Consider the following 20,317-nt stretch of genomic DNA (forward strand, 5'->3'; position numbering starts at 1 on the left):
GTGACATCCATGACCCTTCCCATAATTTCCGAGTGCGAGGCGAGGTCGGGTTGAAAAATCACGTGTAAGCTCACCGGGCTACGGGCCTGTCAACAGAGGTGAGAGACGCCCCAGCTGGCACCCGTACCAGTGCCTGTGACCAAGCCCCGCCCATGCTCGGGGGCTACTTTCAGGTCAGGTGTCTCGGGTGTGTGGCAGGTGTGGGGGCGGGTTACTCGGTTGGCTGCCTGTTGCACTTTTTGCACATAATCATGTCACATAAACGGACGACAGCCCAGGATATGAACAACGAGGCCCTCTCTCCTTCGCATCCTGGCGACATGTGATGCTTGGCTTTAGATGGCCTCGGAAAGGCTGGTGGTGGCGGGGGAGTGTGCTGTGGACCTTCCAACTTATTTCCCGGCATTTTCTTTTTCCCTCTTGCCTCGCTCAACTTTTCACTTTATGTTTATGTTGTGTGTTGTGGGCTGTGACGTTGGCCACTGACATTTTACTCTGGCTCCTGCTGCTGCTCCTGTCGCTTGTCTCGTACTTTTCACAAACGGATGTGACCGTCGACGACCAGGACGAGAATGAGGACGAGCATGAGGACGAGAACGAGGATGCCGGACCGGTGGCACCTGAACACGATGGGTGTTAAAATAACAGGCACCGAACATATTGACTTTTAAAATAAGCATTATGGCGGTAAATTTTTATGAAACCCTCCTTCTGTCAGGGCCGTGTTTCCTCCTTTTGCTTTCCACTCTGTCCGACACTTTGCCTTTGCTCGACTTATTTTCTCAGGCTTTTTTTCTACTTGATTTTTTCTGTTGCTGGTGGCCCGACAGCTGAGTGATTTATATATATTGTTTAATATTATTATGGCTGGCAGGTGGCCATTCGGCTTTGCTTTGCCCTGTTCCGCCCGACGGATGTGCAAAATGCGAAAAATTGAGCACATTACATGCACTCTCCGTATCCCGTATCTGACTCGGTTCTGGCTCCATGTCTGTGTCTGGGTCCATGTCCATGTCCATGTCCATGTTCGGGTAAATGTCCATGTGGTTGGCAATAATTGTTTAAGTGTGTGGTTGGCTGGAACGATGGGAGTGATGGAGTGATGGCTGAAACAAGAAAGAGCTTCCGGGTCCGTGAAGACTTTGTTGCCGCTGTCAGCCTCGAGAGGATTCGGATCGTAAGCCTCCAGAGCCAGTTAATGGTAATGGCAATTATCCAGCGAAGCTTTATGGGTTAATGAACGAGGACCTGAATAATGTCCAAGAGGTAAGCAGATGATAATTTTGATGGCGGATTGTCCGGTCTGGAAAAATGATCTAACTGGAAAGGACTGGCAGTGCGCAGAGAGGAAGATTTGAGCCAAGAAGAATTTATTTCTTTTGGCGACTTAACTTAATTTTCCCCTTAAAATTATAGGATACTCCATACTCCATAAAGATACTTGCTACTTAAGGAATTTTCAGGGAATTTGGAGTTTACAAAAAATTTAAAATAAATGGGTAATTTTTTATTTGAAGTAGCTATTCGATCGCGATGTGTTTTTGTGGATCGGTAAGTAGAAAGCTGGAGCGTAGAATCGCTGAAAATACCTAATATGGCGCCTAAAAGAAATCAGATTTATCTGATCTGATCTGTCGTTTAAGCTGTGGAAAAATATATGCTGTTGTTCAATATATGCAATATGTCCAATGCATCCAACATTCATAGATTACAGCCAGTGGTGCAGAAGTAAAGTAAATCGTTGTTATTGCTTGTTGCTTGCATTGCCCACTGTACCACACTGTGTACATACTTATACATATGTACATATGCTCCCTTACGGCAGCAGCCTATGCAGTCGTTCCCTCGCGTCTTTCTTTCTTTCGTCTTCTCTACCGCTCTCTCAATCTGTCATGCTCTCGCTTGCATTAGGGCAGGGACAATTTATCCGCCTGTCCCTGATCTTAGGCTTGATCTAGCAGTCACTTCTTGCCCCTCGTCTATCGTCTTGGAATAGATTTTCAGTCCGACAAAGTCTTGAAGCGACCCCTGCGTCTTCAATAGACACCCTCTTGAATCGATCTAATTGTCTATCGCTAATAACTCTATTTCTTTTTCCATAATGAATAAACTCAGTAGTTCAACATATACAGACATACATGCATACCAATGGCATTACAAATAATCGTTTGTAGTTCGTTTCAGTAGTTTGTAGTTGGCTGCCACTTAGTTTATTTTTTTAGACTGATAGACCTGCTTATTTCCATCTTAAGCTATGGGTAAAGTTGTTTGCTGATGATTAATTCATTTACGGTTTTAAAATGGCAATTAAAATAGCCCATTCTGTAGAAAATTAATATTGAATTTAATTAAATGAAGGGTCAATGCGGAAAAAGTTTATTAATGCATTTTCTGAATCGGTGAAAATGTTTAAGGGGTAATCAAAAAATAAATAAATAAATGTGCACACAAATTAATTTCGATTTTACGCAACTTCTGTGGGGGGGTGTGGCCCGCTTTTTTCTTTGCTCGGCTGATTGATTGCATTTTAAATGTGTTTTTGTTGCAGTTGCCATGGCTACTGGCTGGCTACCCACGCCCTTCACCGCTTTCACCACCTTCAACCCTTCAATGAGTGCATGCATCCACCTGTATACGGGAATTTGTACTGTCCCGCCTAAAAGTCTGCAATCCTTTTCAACTTTATTTCCCGCACTGCCAGTGGAAGTTGTTAAAATGCATATTCTGTATCCATGTGCAGATGATTATATAGCCCGTGGTAATTACTGCTTGAAAAACTCCCGATGGGTAGGTAGAACGCGTAGGATAAATAAAACAGTCAGTTGGGGGCTTAGTCCTTGGATCGAGTTGTGTTGTGCAATCGAATGGGTATATAATGTGCATAAGCGGATATACAATGAATTCCAGCAATTAATAGTGTAAATAAATCAGCCGAAGAGCGGCCAAACAATCCATTATTAATTTCCCCGGAACGGGGACAACTATTCCGCGTTTTTTTTTCCACGAACACTTACCAAAGTGCTAATCAAATAATTGGGCACATAAATTAAAACATTTTAATAATTCAACCATGATAAGGCAAGGCATTACACCGCCTATTTCCGACCTAAGCGGAAGTACCGCCCCCCGTCAGGCGTCAAAGCGGATTCGAAATTTAATTGAGGCGGACGTCTGGCGGCTTTTGTGTTGTCAGTTAGAAACGGGGGAATGGAAATTGGGGAAAATCGCAGAGTATGCTGCGCCTTTTTAGTCTGGTCTCCGCCCTGAAGTTGTGGAAATTGTGGTGAATAGTAACATTAATTAGTATTGCACGTAATTAGTATGTAAATAATACACTCCGCAGATCCAGTCGGACTCACTTTTGGAATGGTTGTGAGAAAGAGGAGTTCGAGCCAAAGCTAGAGCTACCGGGATTGTGCTTTGCATGCGGTATCCTCGCACCCCAAAACCACTCATAACGCGTTTTTTGGACGACCTACAAAATCAAATTCGAAAATGAAGTTCAAGTATCAAATGAAACCTAAACCACTCAAATACATTAAACACGCTCTTCTGCAATTGGCACACGGTGAGTAATGAGACGGCGCTCGGCCCCACCCCATTCCAGTCCCTCACTCACGGAGCTCCACCACAGCGCTTGGCAAGGCCCTGTTATACTTGGGCACTCCCCCCCTGTGCCCGGTCCATCAGAACGGCGTTTTAACCCAACTCCACTGCCAATACCTGGGCTGCTGTCCGTTGTGCAATCTGTGCGGGTTCTCAGACTTCGCAGTGACATGTACGAGACCATCTTGCTTGTACTCCGGCGGCCCTACCGATTCGTCTGCCCCACGGAACTATTTTTCGACAGCTTCTGGACCGAGATATAGTGAGATGGCATAGCATGACAACTAAATAAATTGATTAATGGTGGCGGAGTAAAGGGATCGCTCGTTTTCTTCTTGGCCTCGGTTGCCTGGGAGATGCTCGGCTCAATTCGCACATAATTTTCGCATAAATTGTCAAATAATTGAAGGCCCCTCGTTGAGGGTTGAGGAGTCAAGGTAACCTAGCCCTAAACCCTCGCGACACTCGACAGCAAAGCGAGCATCAAATGAAATTTATGGCTCCGGCTTAGGTTCAAGTGGAGGAAAGTGGAAAGTGAAGAGTGGGAGGCAATGCGAACACGAGTACTTATCATAATGGAAGGGGTAGGGCTTACTTTCTGGCAATCGAGTGTCGTTGAAATGCTGGTAATTGCGTATTAAAATTATACACCAGAGACCATTTGTTTAATGAAATGTAGCAATGTCTGTAAGCTAATTAGGTTGTCGCTCCTGTCGCATCACATTTATGCAAAGTAATTGAAGAACTACACGGAGAGCACGAGCACCCGCGGGGACTGACTAGAGGGACTGACTAGTTCTACATAATCAGAGCAATGATGAGGTAACTCTGAGTAAGATTCTAATTTTCTGCCTGAGAAGATAAGGTAAATAGATGTCAGATCTCCAATCAGTGCATATCCGGGGCTAGTCGTTCGGGGACTTGTCACCTTCCATTGAGCATCCTGCTTTACAATTCAAATATAGTTTCAGTGACCTCTCTTTGACCTGACCCAGTCCAGGCATTTCAATAAGCCGTGCCGCTCCATGCTCCATGCTCCCTCCTGCCTCCGTCCTACTAGCGACTAAATCAAAAGACCAACAACGTCCGATCCGGCAATCGTCAATCGTCTGCCTCAAAGGCAATTTGTTTTGCTTGTAGCATGTAGCAGTCCGGCTCTCCACCTATGTATGTACGTACATACATACAGACCCGGACCGTATGCCCGGATCCGGCTAGGCAGCCTTGACATGTTTTCCGTCTTGCCTGCTTTTGTTTCAGTTCTTTCTTTTCCTGCGCCGCCCAAGCAGTTGACACAATTTGACTTTTGGCATTCGAACGTTGAACAACGGCCTGAACTTTTGAACTAATCTATTTGTGTTTGCTTAACTTTGTAGCGATAAAGTTGAGATTGTGTCCTCTCCCCAGACAGGTGGGAAGTGTGAGGGATGGGGATGTCTGTGGAGACCAAGCCCCACCCTTTGCCCCCGCTGATGACTTCTTCAAGTGGATTGTGGGTTACTCTGCCCAATTCTTTGCAATTTGGAATCGATTCTCCGCACATCTAGCCCCCATCTGATAATCCCAATTGCATTGACGAAAAGGAATTGCTTTCTGAAGCCTTTGCCAATTATGAGGCTATTTGAGTCCACTCCGCTTAACTGTCATTAATACCGCAAATTAGCCAAGAACCACCCACCACCAGCCCGCAGCGACCACCCCATCCAAGCACAACTAATAACTTCTACTTGCGTAAACAGCCCGTAAACCAATTTCTCCCGGCTGTGCTTTCATTAGCGCTGCCTGAATGGCCATGCTTTCCGCCCCTCACAGATTCGGCCTTGGTTCTGATTAAACGCTTATTGGACTCTCTCTGGGTGTGTTTATGTGTGAGGTGGTGGCCCTCTTGCGGGAGGGCTCTAATTCCTGGCGAGTTAAAGCCGCTGCTCCACTGATTGCCAGATTTGTTAATTATGCACGTTATAATTAATGTTCGCCGTGCCGAGTCCATTTCTCTATCCTCGTCCCTCGTCCCTCGTCCACCCCTCATACTTCTCCAGCTAATTGTCAATAAATTTGCCCGCTCAAAATATCATTTTCAACCTCTCTGCATCCCATCGCATCGCATCCCATCCCTCCTGCTCATCCCACGCGTCCGGTTCGGGCTGTCATGCTGGCTGTCAGTTGTGCTTAATGCTTAAATGAAATCTAATCACGTTCTAATTTCAGTTAAGTATGACAGCAAATTGTGCGACCCGCCCTTGGCCGAGACCTGCCCTCCGCCCTCTGCCCCCTGCCCTCGGTCCAGCCCGCTTCCGTTTGTCGTCAACTTGTATTTCATTTCCGACATTTACGGTGGCCACTCCCCCCTCTGTATTATTCTTTCTGGCCAACTTGGCCGCGTGCCAGTCGGACAAATTTGCATTCATTGAACACGCGATGGACATGCTGCTGTGCGAGTCATGGGCGAAAGTGTTGAGACCATCAAAACGAAAGGATATTTCAAGTCATTTGCAGAATATTAAAGCTGTGTAAAAGCTTTGAGCTTTGAAGGTTGATATTTACGACATTAGAAATCACTTGGGAAAAGTATCAAACATCGAAAGCATTTAGAGTATAAGGATCAATTATGAAAAGGTTCAGAGGATGGCATCCTGGGATTAAACGCTGATTTAGTAGTATTCGAAATTGCACTGATTTTGAGTTGAACTTTCCCTCGTTGTAACAGAAAAAAGTTCCATCAAAATGTGCATCTCTCATGGCTTGTCTCATTGCAGGTTTCATAACTTCACTTTGAGAGCTGCGCCGAAGGGGGTCGGGAAACTATTTCGTTTTCAAATTAGCAAACGGTTTTCCCTTCCAAAAATCGAGTTAATTAGCGCACAACAACAAGCAGCAAAAGCAACAATCCGGCTCGGGGTGGAACAACAGCAGCAGCAGCAGCATCATCATCGTCATCATCCCCACGATCCTCATCTCCGTTGTCGACGTCATAGTCAGATTCGCGCAGGAGGCGGCAGTTGCGAAACTTTCATCTTTTTTGTTGGTGCAAAATAGTTGAAAAACTACTCGACGGGTGCCACGCCCCGCAGCAGTCGACCCGACCGACAACCCGACCCTTCCCTGACAACCAGGCGCCCAAAAGTATGCAATGCGAAAATGTTCGTGAATTAAGCAATTAGCAACTTCGGGGGAAAAAGTCGGCGAAAAAGGCAGCAGCAGACAAAAATAAGAACAAAATTACGAATTAACAGGAATCTGTCCTTGTCCCTGTCCGTCCGTCTACATCGGTGATGTTGTGGGTGCAGAAGTCTGATTCTTCCCCGCTACTAATTGACCAATATTCCCGTCTTCTCATCATCCTGGAATCCTGGCCGACTCCTTGGCATCGACTTTGGTTTCGGCCTGGCATTGCCATGGTAATTGCAATTCCATTCCGTTCCTTGGCCAACAGAGACGGAGCTGGGGCGCAGCATAAATACAGCCAATAAATTGAATTTATTTCAGCCATCTACCAATTCCAATTTTGAGCATTAGCTTCCCTCCCCGATTGTCGTGGTCCGGCGGGTACATTTACTTTTCTCTATTCTTTAATTGTAATTCATATGTATGTATACATAGATGTAAATGGAAAATGTAAGAATAATTTGCGTACAACATCGGCGAAGTTTGTCAGCTCCATATATATTTTTACTACTACAACAATCGACTAATATATTATTTTTAGAGTATTCCTTATTCGACTTGCGGTGATATATATTTTGCCTCCTCTTCTTTCGACTGCTTTTTGGCACATTGCTTATTGATTATTTTTACTAATTTATGTGCTAATAAAATTGTCAATTTGTATGCGTGCAGCGGCATTTCGAATTGAAGGGAATTCGTTCGCTGCGAGTGCCAGGGGCTATGGCTGTGGCCATGGATGGGGTCTGGGCGCGCTGAGGGACAGGGATAGCGAGAGTGGCAAGGGGCAAGGGGCGTGGCTGACAAAACCATTAGACTTAAGTGTCTGCTGTTGGCCAGCAGTTGTTTCGTCGTGGCTCTGAGTTCGCTTCGGGCTCAGTCCCTCCGGTTCCATCGCCCGACCGAGGGCAGAGTGCCAAAGGCGCTTACAAATGACGCTGCAGGACATTTCTGGTAATGATTTTCCGTTGAAAGCCAGTCGGGTCCAGGATCCAGCTTTGGCTTTAGTTTCAGCTCTTCAAAGGAGAGAAGTGGAGGGTCCTTGGCCCGTCACTGGTCGTGTCCTGTCCGTCTGGGCCAACTTTGACTGGCTTATTATGCCGCATTTAAGTTTAAATACGGCCGCAAGGATTTCGCCAATTGCCTTTCGGGCTATCGATAATCCGTTTGCAGTAGCCAATTTGTTTTAGAATTTATGCTAATTCTCAAGAGATTCTTGCGGAGTTGCAAAGTGGATCAAACACGCATTTCAGAACTCCAATTCTGGTGGGTTTACCTTTGAGCCAATCTGTGCAGTTTAGTTTTTATTCGTATTATTCAACAGCATGATGAAGTGGGTATATTATCCTAGTAAATGGGGGAAATCTGTCCGCGCAGTGATCCATGATCGACGTCTCCTGCGGTATCTATCGAAGATATTTGAAAAGCTGCTCCTGAATCGTGTCAAGCAACACCTACATATAAACAGTACAATCCCCCTGGATAAGTATCCAGAATTTTTGATAAACATAGAACCATTGAAGAAGTAGACCGGAAAACCTCTGAGATATGAAATGCATTTGAAAGAAGAGAGTATCGCTCCGCTGTCGGTCTGGATGTCGCCTAAGCTTTCGACCGCGTTCGGCAGGATGGCTTAATTCACAAACTCAGAATATATCTCCTTCAGATCATTTATTGTATATATCATAAAATAGTACCTTTAGCAAGGAGATCTCGCAGTAAGTTGCAAAGGTAACTGGCCGGCACTGTATATCATCTACACAGCAGATATACCGGCAGACAGTCTTACAAAACCTTCGACTTTCGCAGATCACACTGCAGTCCTCGGTGCCCTACAAGATCATAAAGCCTTAATTGCCAGAACTGTTACAGATGGAATCGCCGAGGGGAACGCAAAGTACCAGGCTAAGATTTAAGTTCATCCTTATGGGCTTTTGCATTCCAGTCCTTGACTTGACTAGCCATACACGACTCCGGCGAAGAGACCCCCCCACCCAGCAATAAAAGTTATGGCTGTAGAACTTTATTAAATTAAGATTTGCCTACTTGTCGCTAGTCTGCAAGAGAGAATATTAGATCAATAATAATAATAAAAAAACTTTGAAAAGAATTCCAGATTCGATTGAAAATTTAGGACTTTTTGGGAATTTATTGAAAGGATTCTGTGGAATACGTTTGCTTTAAAAATTGATTTAGGCTCCAAGGTCGGACTCCGACACCTTCTGTGCGTTCAGTTCCATAACAATTGTTCTTCCCATTTTGCTCCGCACATAACCCAGCATAAACAATATTTTTACACATTTCCCCCAAGCACCCATTTCCACTTAGGAACCTTTCTGGAACTCAAGCCAAGTCAGAGCTTTTGCACCATTCTCGACGTTCGAAGGCGGCAAGGGTAAGGAGCCGAGAGAACCACTTGATGATGAAGAAATTTTCCAGCTAAAAATTGTATTTACAACATAATTTACGCTTAAAGCGAGTGGAAGGGAAGGCCGGTATAAGGTGCGATGGGATCGCAGGCAAGAGAAGAAGAGTGGACAGCACATAAAACCCCCATTCAAAGTGCCGCCACTCAAGTGCCATTTTGCCATAGTTCTCGCAGGTCTCGCTCTGCGCGGCCAGGAAATAGAAGAATTTTATGCCCTCTAATGGCAAACTTTTAGTGGTCAATGCAATGGCGGCCACAGCAAAATCCCTGGCTCCTGCTCCTGGACACGAACAGGAACAGCCGCCTGGACATTAACCAAGCCTTCTGTTGGCAGAGCAGTCGCATAAAGAATGGCAAGCTGTCCGACTGACTGACTAACCGACTCCCTGACGAGAGCTGCTGCCGTTTCCCACTCTTCCCCACTCCCCCACTCGTCGAGCTTGTTAAATTATGTAAAAATATAATTTTCCTTAAAAAAGGAACGGCATTTGGGGGTCTGGCGGCTGTGGGAAATCGGGAGGAGTGTTGCGGGAAAGGAAGGTGAAAATTGTATTACTCGCAGTGGAGTCGAGTTCTGTTCTGTTCTGTTCTGCACTCGTTGCTGCTGTTTTCTGTTTGCCGTTTCGCCTTTTGATGTCGTTGCGCGAAAATTGAATAAAAATAAAATTGTAATGCGTTTGCACAGCGTGGGATGCGCGGGAGAACAGAGGGAGGGGAGGGTGGAGCACGTTAGTGGTTAAGACCTCAATGAAATGGAAATGGAAGGAGATTAAAGGAAATTTGTAAATTAATGAGATGTAAAGCTCGAGTGACAAACACACAAAACGCAAATGATTAAATAAGACATTCGCTCAACAGAATTATGGGATTGAGAATTAGGGGAAAGAATTAGCGAAACAGATCTCAAGAGAGACTGCAATGTGAGAGCAATGTGATGTATACCCATCAGTAAATTTTAATCGGAACTCTTGAGAATGGGTTCATATTTTCCGAAACAAATCGTTAAGATTTACACAGAAGTCAATACAATTATTTGTGTTCGCATTGAGAAGAAAATACCCTGAAACGAAGCTCAAGTATAGACAAATACCAAATTTAAATTGGACTGTGTTAGGCGAACTGTTCCTCAATATAACTCAGCTGGAAAATCACCACTTGCCTTGGTTTCATTACCAATGTCGTGATATATTTACCGAAATATTAATTGATACCAAGCCCCGGGGAGAAAAGAGGGGCCCGAAACAGCTGGAGGCGCTTTCACCTTATTGATCCCGCTGCCCACACAATTTCCAGCTAATTGTGTCAGCCCATCCCTCGGTCAGCACTCCTCGTCGTGGCTTACGAGTTTTATGGGGCCCGGCCCGCAATTTCAGCAGAAACCCAGACCCATCTATAGCATACCCCACCCAGATACTCGTTCAACCAATTTGGTAACGCACAAAAATTGCCTAACGTCCTGCGAAGAGCAGAGCAGGGCACTCGGTCGGATCCAATCCAGTCGAATGTGGAACACATTGTGGCCTTATTGCTTTTAGTCAGAGCTCGCTTCTTGTTTATTTGTTTGTTTGACTGATTTGCTGCTGTTTATTTTGATTTCCGGCTCAAATACTCCACGAAGGAGGCGGCTGGGTGGCTGGGAGCCAGGGATGTGGTAGGCTGGAATGCCGTCAGGCTGGAAGGCTGGCTGGCAGCGGGTGTCCTTGTCGATTTCTACATTGATTGTGTTGTCCCAGCAGGAGTTCGATTTCCTCTTCAGATCAGCCCTGGCTGTCTCCCCTACGTCCCCCCTACGTGTGTTTGTGTAGCAGCAGATTAGTGTTGACAAACAGGCAAATGGCAAAGGTGACGGCAGCCTCTGCCAGCAACAGCGTCCATTCTTACGAGCAGGTAATCCCATAAACACCTCCCGAACTCGAGTCGGAGCCATTTCTGGGAAAGGAAACCTTTTGTGGGAGGTGGCATCAAAGGGAATCGAAGTCCACGGCTTCGATGGAAATGGCTTTTCAATTGGCCCAATAAAGAGTTTATAACACTTTCTGCTTCTCAACTCTGGCGTATCCGTCAGCAGATAGTTCACCACCATTATAATTTTGCATAAAAAGCGCATTACGACGCGATTTATGTCTTTGTTTTGTAATATATATTTTTTGCGCTCCTACTCCGTTAATGTCATAATTCCACAGAGCCATAACTCTCTTTTTATTGCTGAGCATCAACTGAGCTGAGCTGCGGCCCGACACGGAATAACTTTTAGTCACTCGATAAAAATGTTAATATTTCATTTGTACACGCTTTTTTACGTTTCTCATCGTAAACACTCCCAATGCCATGATTAATTTTTTCAACTGCGGCTTTTTATCGTCCCGAATCAACTAAAATCGTTTGAATAGGTTAAGCTAATTCCAAATATTATTGATTCAACTTGGGAGAGTTGTGTTATTAGACTATTCGCAAATTTCCATAATTTTGAGCGGGGCGTTGAGTATTTACAGTTTTCTGGTCTTACGGAATATCTGGTATGAATATAAAAAGAAAGAAATTTAGAAATGGTTGGAACTTATAGAGTCCCCACGCTTTTGGTCGCATCAGTCCAATTCCTATATTCAACTATGTATATTGTCAGCTTTTAAGGGAGTCTGCCCAAATAATATGAATGTCTTTGGATAAGTAGGGTCCTTAACGGGTTAGCGAGGCAACGTGTTCACCACTTACCTCAAGGCACGAGGGAGATGATGCACTAGTTTGACTACTATTTCTGAGTCATAATCTTACAATTGGCTGGAACATACAATTGCCATATCGACTAAGTATTGCTCTCCTACCTCTACATACCAGGAGGGCGAATACAACGATCGCGACGAAGAACCACATTTTGTTCTTCTAAGATTTTGAAACACAGGCTGTCTCTTGAATTGATGGAGCTGCTCTCACTCTCGTGGTATTTTAATAGCTACTAATAATTGTGGTAGAAATCTTCCTAGAAGGTCTGCATAAGAAAAAATTATATTTTCGGTAGACTGTTCTTATTATTCAAATTCTTCATTACCCAGAATCTAGTTTTTCTTTCTTGTTAAGAACTTTCATAATTTTAATTAATATTTCATTGTTTCATTAAAATTGTATTTGAACTTTTCGGTGGATGCCTTAAATATAGTTTGCTATGTTCCACCAAACATTAAAAAGTAAATGAAATTAAAATTTAATCATTTGGCTGAGGCTCTGTTCTCGTTTGCATTTCCGCCACGGAGAAAGAGCAGTCGCCGTCGCCGTCGCCAGTGTATTGCCGACTATTAAAATGTTAATTCAGCAGAAATAATATTGCAGGCTGTTGCATTTTTAAGATGGATTCGTTATAAATGCATACATACTGTGTGTGAAAGTACAAGACCATGGAGCTGCCCAAAAGCAAAGTGCAGAAATTTCATTAGGGCCACAAATGAAAAAGTAATTACTAACAATTATAAAAACGTCTATACCACACATGCTAGCAACAAAAAAAAAAGAAAAAAACGAAGTGAACCGAAAATTATTGCCAACTTTTGCGCAGTAAACTTTTGCCAGCAATTAAATATATTTGTCACTTCAAAATGGCTGACAGGTCGGAGATTTCTCTGGAAGCGCCATGCCATGGAAAAGGACCGTCGCTTGTTTTGGCTCTGTCAAACATTAAGCTGTGCTGCATGTTTGAAATGTTTAGCTCAAGTTCCGTCTCTTCGTCACGCCCTCAACAAATGCAAAGAAACCTTCAACCTCAACACAAACTTGGCCAGAAACTGGCACCCGTGACAAGTTCTGGCAAAGTTTCTACTTGTTTCTTTTTCACCAACTGCTGCGAAAACGTTAACTGCAGCAGCCACAAAGAGTGGGCTGAGGGCAAGTCGGCCGCGAGAACTGACAATTTATAAACTTTTAATCATTCAGAGCATTGTATCATACATATTTGGGTATACCCGAACATATTCCCGCTTATGTAAATCAATCAGGAAGATAACAGTGTTATCTCGGATAAATTTTTCGCCTATAAGTAGAGTGATGGAATCACGAAGCAGACAGCTAACCAAAAGGAGCATCCTACTGTAGTCTTATCATCTAACCCTGCACCATATTTCAGTTCATTTTAGGCTTTTTCTATTAGACTTTTCATTATTTCACACCACATCGGTGAAACTGAAAATTATTGATGTTTTTCCAGAACTAAATAAACAACTCAACTTGTCTTAGATGTACTGTCCATCGAAGTTTCTCTATAAATCAAACTGAAGAAATATTTCATTAAGTTCTTAATCAAACCTTAGCAGAACCTAGCCAGGGGCAAGGATATGAACCTTAAACAAAGCCAACTTAACGATTTCCTAGCACTCCTACCTCACGAGGCGAAGCAGGACACCTAACCCTAACCGACCCCCGGGGCGATAGGAGGCCCCGGAGGGGGAGGGGGTCAGCACCAGCAGGGACACTCTGGATGCAGCCAAGTGGAATCAATTAATCTTTTCTTGCAAACATTTGCCAGTTGCCTCCAGCCCGAAAAACAACGGCAGCACAGCAGCAGCAGCAAAGGCATCACCAACATGCTGACATCTAAGGAGTCCAAAAATGAAACCGAAAATGGTTGCAGAGGCAGGGCATTGGGGAGCAGGAGCACCCTCACGACCAATGCTGAGTGAAATGTTTCAAGAAAGTGCAGCTTGCAGCAATGAAAAATGATAAATTTCACTTTGTAGGGCCCAGACTGGGCTGGTTCCACCTCCCCTTCCCCTTCCCACACTCGATCCCGTCCACTTGCCTCATGCTCTTTTATTATTTATCAAGCTTATTACGAAAGCAGTGGCAGAGCTCGAGGTAGCTCCCCCTGGGCATGGGAGAACCTCGCGCTGCAACTGTGCTGCAACACTTTGGGGCACTCTGCCCGGGGGCTCGGGGCCGGGCTTGACGCTTCGTTTGATATTGAAAAATTATTGCTTTTTATGAAATAGTGTCATAAATTATTCGTAATACATTAACAATTATTTAGTAGTTGTTTTTCCCCTTCGCTCGCTTCCACTCAAATGTGTGATATATGGTCCGTACTTACTCAAGCGCGTCTCGACACAGCCCGACACAGACACCCATAGAAATTAATTTCATTTTGCAATCAATTACCTAATATGAGAAGGGAGAAAGAGCGAAGGATGTAAGAGTTAGTAAAAACAAACAGTATACAATAAACGGTACGGGTAGACTGTTATAAAGTGTTGGTTTCCCAGCAAATATCAGTCTAAAATAGTTATACAGTAGAAAGAAAATAATTTACAAATTCACATTGCTTAAGGTACGATAATAAGATATGCTGTAATTGTTTCATACCGAAAATTGACCACTAGAACCCTATACTTTATACTATTAACTTTTGCTAAGTCTCCTTATTTACCCAAGAGGTTGAGTCAAGTTATGCTGATCATTTTATCTATGGAGACTCCCTGCCGTCGCCAAAAGGCAGTCTCAACGTTTCTCAACAAACTAGAGATTAATCTTTAGCCAGACTTTATGTCACATTATGTTTCCCCTTTTTGGCATATTTACATCGACGGGAGAAGCTATCAGGCGAGTAAACACCTCAAGAGTCTGTCTCCTGCCGGGGACACTTTTATTGATTTATCACGTCTGGCGGGAGTTATAATTGGATGGCATGGCATACCAGGAGGGAAACGGAAGGCGAAGAGGCTAGAGGGTTTCGTGCGGCGGATCTGTCGCCCATCAAGTGCGAAGTCAGGCGGGAGTAAGTGACGTCTTCTGGGCAGATTTATGGCACATTTTACGAGTGCCGCTTGTGTCTTTACGATGGCTTCTTAAAGCCTTTTGGCTGGTGCGGTGCAAATTGTGTGATTAGCTGATGAAAGTGTAATTAAATTCTGAGGCGGCACTCTCGAGTTGTCGTTGTCTCGCGCCAAGTGATTTATTTGTGAGGCGTGGCCTAAGATTGCTTAAATTTATTAATTATGCGCAATTAATTAGCTCGCGTGTGGGGTGTGGGGCCCCATTGTACGAGGTAAGCCCACATCCGCTGTCAGCGCCCGCACAGTGGTACAAGGGTTTTTGGGGGATACACTCGTTGAGTTTGTCGATTCGAAAATCTTCTAGCCGGTGTAAAATGGTGCTTAGAGCCTGCCAGAATTTATAGCAATTTAAATTCAAAATTCCAACCTCCATGGGACATCTCTGACAAACTCAAAACATTTCAAATATTTACATTGTAACGCCAAACTTGTCAGAGGTCAGGGACGGCTGTCAAAACATCCAATGACCACTCTGGGCGGCGTAATGGAATATTTTAGCAAATGATTTTTAATCGTCCCGTTGGCGCCTAAAACAACAGGCAAAAACAAACGCTGGAGTGCCAAAACGAATTGTTTGTCATGTGTCTGCCCTGCTTTCGGGGGCAACAGCTTTCAAACATATAACAAAATTCACGGGAATTTCAGAACAGAACGCGAACGGATGTTATTAATGAACCAGACGAAGCGCCAGCCACCACCCATCTTTATTCTCTTAATCCAATCTGGGGGAATAAAGATTTACACGAATTTTCCACTTATCAGCCAACATTCAATGGGATCGGGGGCACAGATAGAGAGAGAACCAACCCATTACCAGTAATATTGCACACATTTGCCTAGCTCCAAACAGAACTCGCTCCATAATGGCCCAAGCCCAAGCCCAGGCCCAGGCCCAGTCCCAGGCCCCCGCCATTCACTCACGACATGCGGAAGCACTTCAGCAGCTGGGGCCAAAGGAAGAGCGGCACTGCATCCACCCAGAACTTCCTAAACCGGCACATATGCTTATAATGGCTTTTTGCAACTGCCACTCAGCCAAGCAACTATGTCCGCAGAGCCGCCAGGAGAGAACCCCACGATTCTCGTTGTCGTTGTCTAGTCGTCATTGTCGTCGCTGATGTTTTCTATGGCTTAACGTAGGGTTCGTCGATGATGACATGGAGTTTGTTTTGGGCTCTTGATCCCATTCAATAAGGAATAAAGAAAGAAGAATATTGGTCAGACTAACGGTTTGGAGGTGCCTAAATTTGTAATATACTAAAATGTTTAATTCCTGCTAATATGAATGGAAGTAGTAATAAAGCATTGGTATATCAATTACTTATAAATATTTGCATTGCTAAATTAAATCTCAATCAAGTGATATAACTAAATCAATGATGGAAACGGAATATGATTATATACATTTTTAGATACGTTTGAAACAAACACATAGAGTTTTAAAAGAAGTTCTCTTTATCGGGAACTTTTGGAAATTCATTCATTCTTTTGGAATATTAGGGTTTTTAAGAGTGTTTCCAGTTCCACATGGATTTTCCTTCGCATCTTCCTTGTCCCTTTATTGTCATTTATGTTGCTGCTGGTTGTTGTTCTCGTGTCCGTGGCTCGTGTACTTTAATTGCACCTTTTCCAGCAAATGCTGTTAACACACATTGCCACACACACGGCCTGGGCCGCCAGAGGAAGTCAATGACTTTCTGCCGGGGAGCGTCAAGCGGTTTGTGCGGGTATTCGTATAAATAGAGACGTTACCACTAGCTTAAGTAGGACCCTACTCCACCCCATGTCGCTGTAGTAATAGCAGTTGTTGTTTCTGATAATATGACCTTTGCCACTTGGACCGGAGCACGCAAGCAGAAAACGGAAAGGCGGGAAAGCGTCCAGGGGACATTAAGTCATTTAGTTTTATTAGTTACATCGCGCCTGGCCCGGTGGGGTAGGGCATGCACGGGTTAAGCATATGGGTTAATTGCATAAATTAAAGCCACACGAAGTTGTTGACTATTTAAATTATTGCCATACTCGGGGCAGCCTGTGGACGGCGGCACGGAGCCGGTGGACATAAATCATTGTTGGCATTTTTAAATTGGCTTTCTGGGCCGACACATTCCACTGACGCTGCTGGGCAGGATTAAGGCCAGCCAGAAGGAGTTCCAGGATCAGGAGCAGCAGCAGTCCAGCAAGCCACGTAAACCTTTGGGCAAACAGGACAGCCAGGAGGCGATGGCCCAACCACCAAGAAGAGGCGAACGGAAATTTAACAAAAATTGACTCAATTTGAATAAGCCATGGAAGGGCCGAGCAGAAAAAAGATATAAAATGGAAAATGGAAAACTCAGATACGAACGATGTCAGCCGAATGCAACACATAATAGCAATGCGAGAAAAATATACCTGTAGTACAACCGAAACAAAAGCCAAGCAGGAAAATGCACAAAGAACGAAGGGAAGGCAAGTAAAATGGAAAAGTTGAGCCAAAGTGAAAAGGAAATTCGCTGCAATAACACCTGGGAATCTGGCTTCGGTTTCTGTGGCTTAAATGTGGTCACAAAAAATTAAAGAAGGAGCATTTTACTCGCAAAGACTGATAAAAAGTGGCATAAAAGGTATGTGTAAATAAGAAAGAATGACCAAATAATAGGTATTATTTCTGCTTATTTGCTATTGGTGAAGTGTTACTGTGTAAAATGTCTCAAGAATAACTCTGAATGTGTTATTCTTATATCTAATCGTGTATTTTGCTAAAACTAAGCTGATGCCCCTGCACTTTTGTGTAAGCCCCCAATCCCAAATCGAATTAATATCCAATTCAATCAGCTGTCAGTTGGTCCAAGGAGAACCTCAACCATCGCCAACCCAGAGACACAGACAGCAAAATGGGAACTTTTCCATGTTGAATTGAAATAAGTTTTCAGCAACATTTCGACAAGTTTCTCAAACACTTCTCCAAGGCATCAGCCCCGCAGACAGACATGGAAGGAAACGGGCTGGCAACGCAATTGCTGTCAATAGCAGCGTGGAAATTCCGTATGCAACATGAAATTATGAGCAATGCCACGGAAAAGTACTGCCAGAGCGGACGCCCAGTTGGTCTTCGGGTTAGGGCTCGATGTGAAGACTTTCCCACACTGCTGTGGACCTGTCTAATGCATTGATTGATGAGCATGTCATGAACTTATGACAGTGATAGTTATAAATTATTATTATTTCGACATTGTACTGTTGTCCGGAACATTTTCATCTTGCCGTTTTCACGTTTCCTTGCTATTTTTAGGACCAATGGCAGCAGAATAAAAACATTTGACAACTAATTGACTTTTAAAGTGTGCCCAGGGAGAAGAGAACCGAATACAAATGATAACAGAACAACAGTTCAATCCCGTGATGAATCACCATGAATCTCCAGTCTCTCTAGCTTGCACAATGGATCTTTACTCTTAGAGTTCTAGTCAATCCACTGCCTTTGCTTCGCAGCAAATATCTGAATTAAATTAGATTTCTACAGCTTATAATTTCTAAAGCTAAGCGATAAGACTTGTTCTGGTTCTTAATTCCGGCCTGATTATATAACTACTCTTATATAGAAAAATCGAGTTTCCGATGGTTGGTTTTCCGATTTTCATTTCTATACAATACATTGAAAATTCTCAAATAGTTCAGTTGTCGTAGTATTTCAAAATTTAATTACATTCTTAGTTTTATTCTCCACTTAAGTACAGAGAGATTTCGGTGCATTAACTGATCGGAATTCAAGTAACAACAGCATTGGAATAAATGCTCATAGGGACAACATAAGATCGCCATTTTCGCCTCCGTTAATTTTCTATAAATGGGCATTTAGGAATATTAGTTGATTATTATAGTTCTGCTTTTAGTTATTATTTCTTTATTTTTAGTTATTATCAATGAGTATTTTTTAGAACTCATGAATACACATAGTTGTTATATCGACTGAAAAAACATTAGTCCTTATTTTGGAATCCGTGTACTCGTATACACCATTGTGTATTATCGATTTAGTTTTTACCCGTACTTTAAAGTGGTTCCCCGCGTTGTAACGAAGTAAAACACCTAATGACCAAACACATTTCCCATTTTCTGTTTGTCTGCGATTTTTCTTGGATGTGGTCGCCTCTCTCTTATTTTTGCTGCTGTTTATCATTTTGGCATCTTCATTGCTGTCATTAAGCCCACATTATGCTGCCCACCTGCCACTGACACTGCCTGTTGCCCGACAGGCAGGCCGACCGCCCGCCTGCCGTTTTATAAATGTCTCAAAAATTCAGTGCGCCAGCGAAATCAAAAGAAAAGGAAGCACTACAAGTAGTCACAGTCCGGGTCCGGCTTGCTGAGGGAAAGCAACATTTATAAGAAGAAATTTGATAAATGCTTCTTGGGAGCTTATTTAATGCGCAGTGCCCAGTGCGTCCATTGTGTGAAATCGTAAAAAAGAAATAAAAACCCTCCTAGGGTTGTGCAGGCCGAAGCATACAGGGTTTAGACATTATTATTTTCTTTTTTTTGTGGGTCGCTGGGACTCTCGCAAAAGTTACCCGCGTAATGTAGCGTCGATTTTTAAAGTGATTTTAATGCGGCAAAGCTTTTCTATTTTTCTTTGCGTTGAATTATTGAAAAAGTTTGGGAATTCTTTTTAAACGGATACGCAGGACTCAATTCTGTACTGCCTCAGTACAAACTGTAATATATCGGTATGGGCATTCCAACTCGCTGTCGAATATGTGCTGTTCCGATTAAATTTAGGAAGGTTTATGCCGGACCTTGCGATCAAACAATACCATATCCGACCAATCATCATTGACGATCGTTCCTTTAGGCCCTTGTGATGATAAAATGGGAGACTGAACTTTGTCTCCGGGTGAATTTGATTAATTATTTCTTTCCTGGGTCCATTGATGATTCTCTTCATTTTACCCTTTTACTAAAGATTTACTCATACATTTTGGCATTTACGCTCTAGAATTTGTAGATTTAACTTTGCCGTACGGTACATGAGCCTTTTCTGGAAATAGAATTAACTTAATTCCTTGAAAATCTGATAATTTTTATAGCCAAAACGATCAAAACAAGTTTAATGTCTGCGTGTCTGTTCGCTTTTTGAGCACCACCAGGCCTTCGAACATGGTTAGTACTAGATTCATTGGCAGATCAAGATTTTTTCATACCGATAACCCACATTTTTGAAATTTCAAGAGTATTGTTTTACTATAGAAACTGAGTACCTGGTTGTTGAGTTTGTTGCTACATTGTTCTTTTAAAGTGTATCTGCATTTGTTTATTAAATCCTTAT

At 43.3% G+C, this 20,317-nt stretch overlaps 2 protein-coding genes across 3 annotated transcripts in view; one reads left to right on the forward strand and one right to left on the reverse strand.

The window, feature by feature from the left end:
- Positions 1–20,317, reverse strand: part of LOC6602437 — a 40,801-nt gene that overhangs the window by 14,219 nt on the left and 6,265 nt on the right. The window lies entirely within an intron of this gene.
- On the forward strand, positions 3,250–4,190 carry LOC6602438. Of its 2 annotated transcripts, none has more exons than XM_002027437.2 (3): positions 3,250–3,283; positions 3,344–3,568; positions 3,635–4,190. In XM_002027437.2, exons 2-3 carry the CDS (start codon positions 3,496–3,498, stop codon positions 3,880–3,882), a joined length of 321 nt encoding a protein of 106 aa, XP_002027473.1. In that variant the 5' UTR covers positions 3,250–3,283; positions 3,344–3,495; the 3' UTR covers positions 3,883–4,190. The 2 variants fall into 2 exon arrangements, with proteins under 2 accessions (XP_002027473.1, XP_026843284.1); XM_026987483.1 differs by having other exon boundaries at positions 3,268–3,280.

The sequence above is a fragment of the Drosophila persimilis genome, unplaced genomic scaffold, assembly GCF_003286085.1.
Source record: "Drosophila persimilis strain 14011-0111.01,24,50 unplaced genomic scaffold, DperRS2 tig00000124-arrow-pilon, whole genome shotgun sequence".
In the NCBI taxonomy this organism is placed as follows: domain Eukaryota; kingdom Metazoa; phylum Arthropoda; class Insecta; order Diptera; family Drosophilidae; genus Drosophila; species Drosophila persimilis.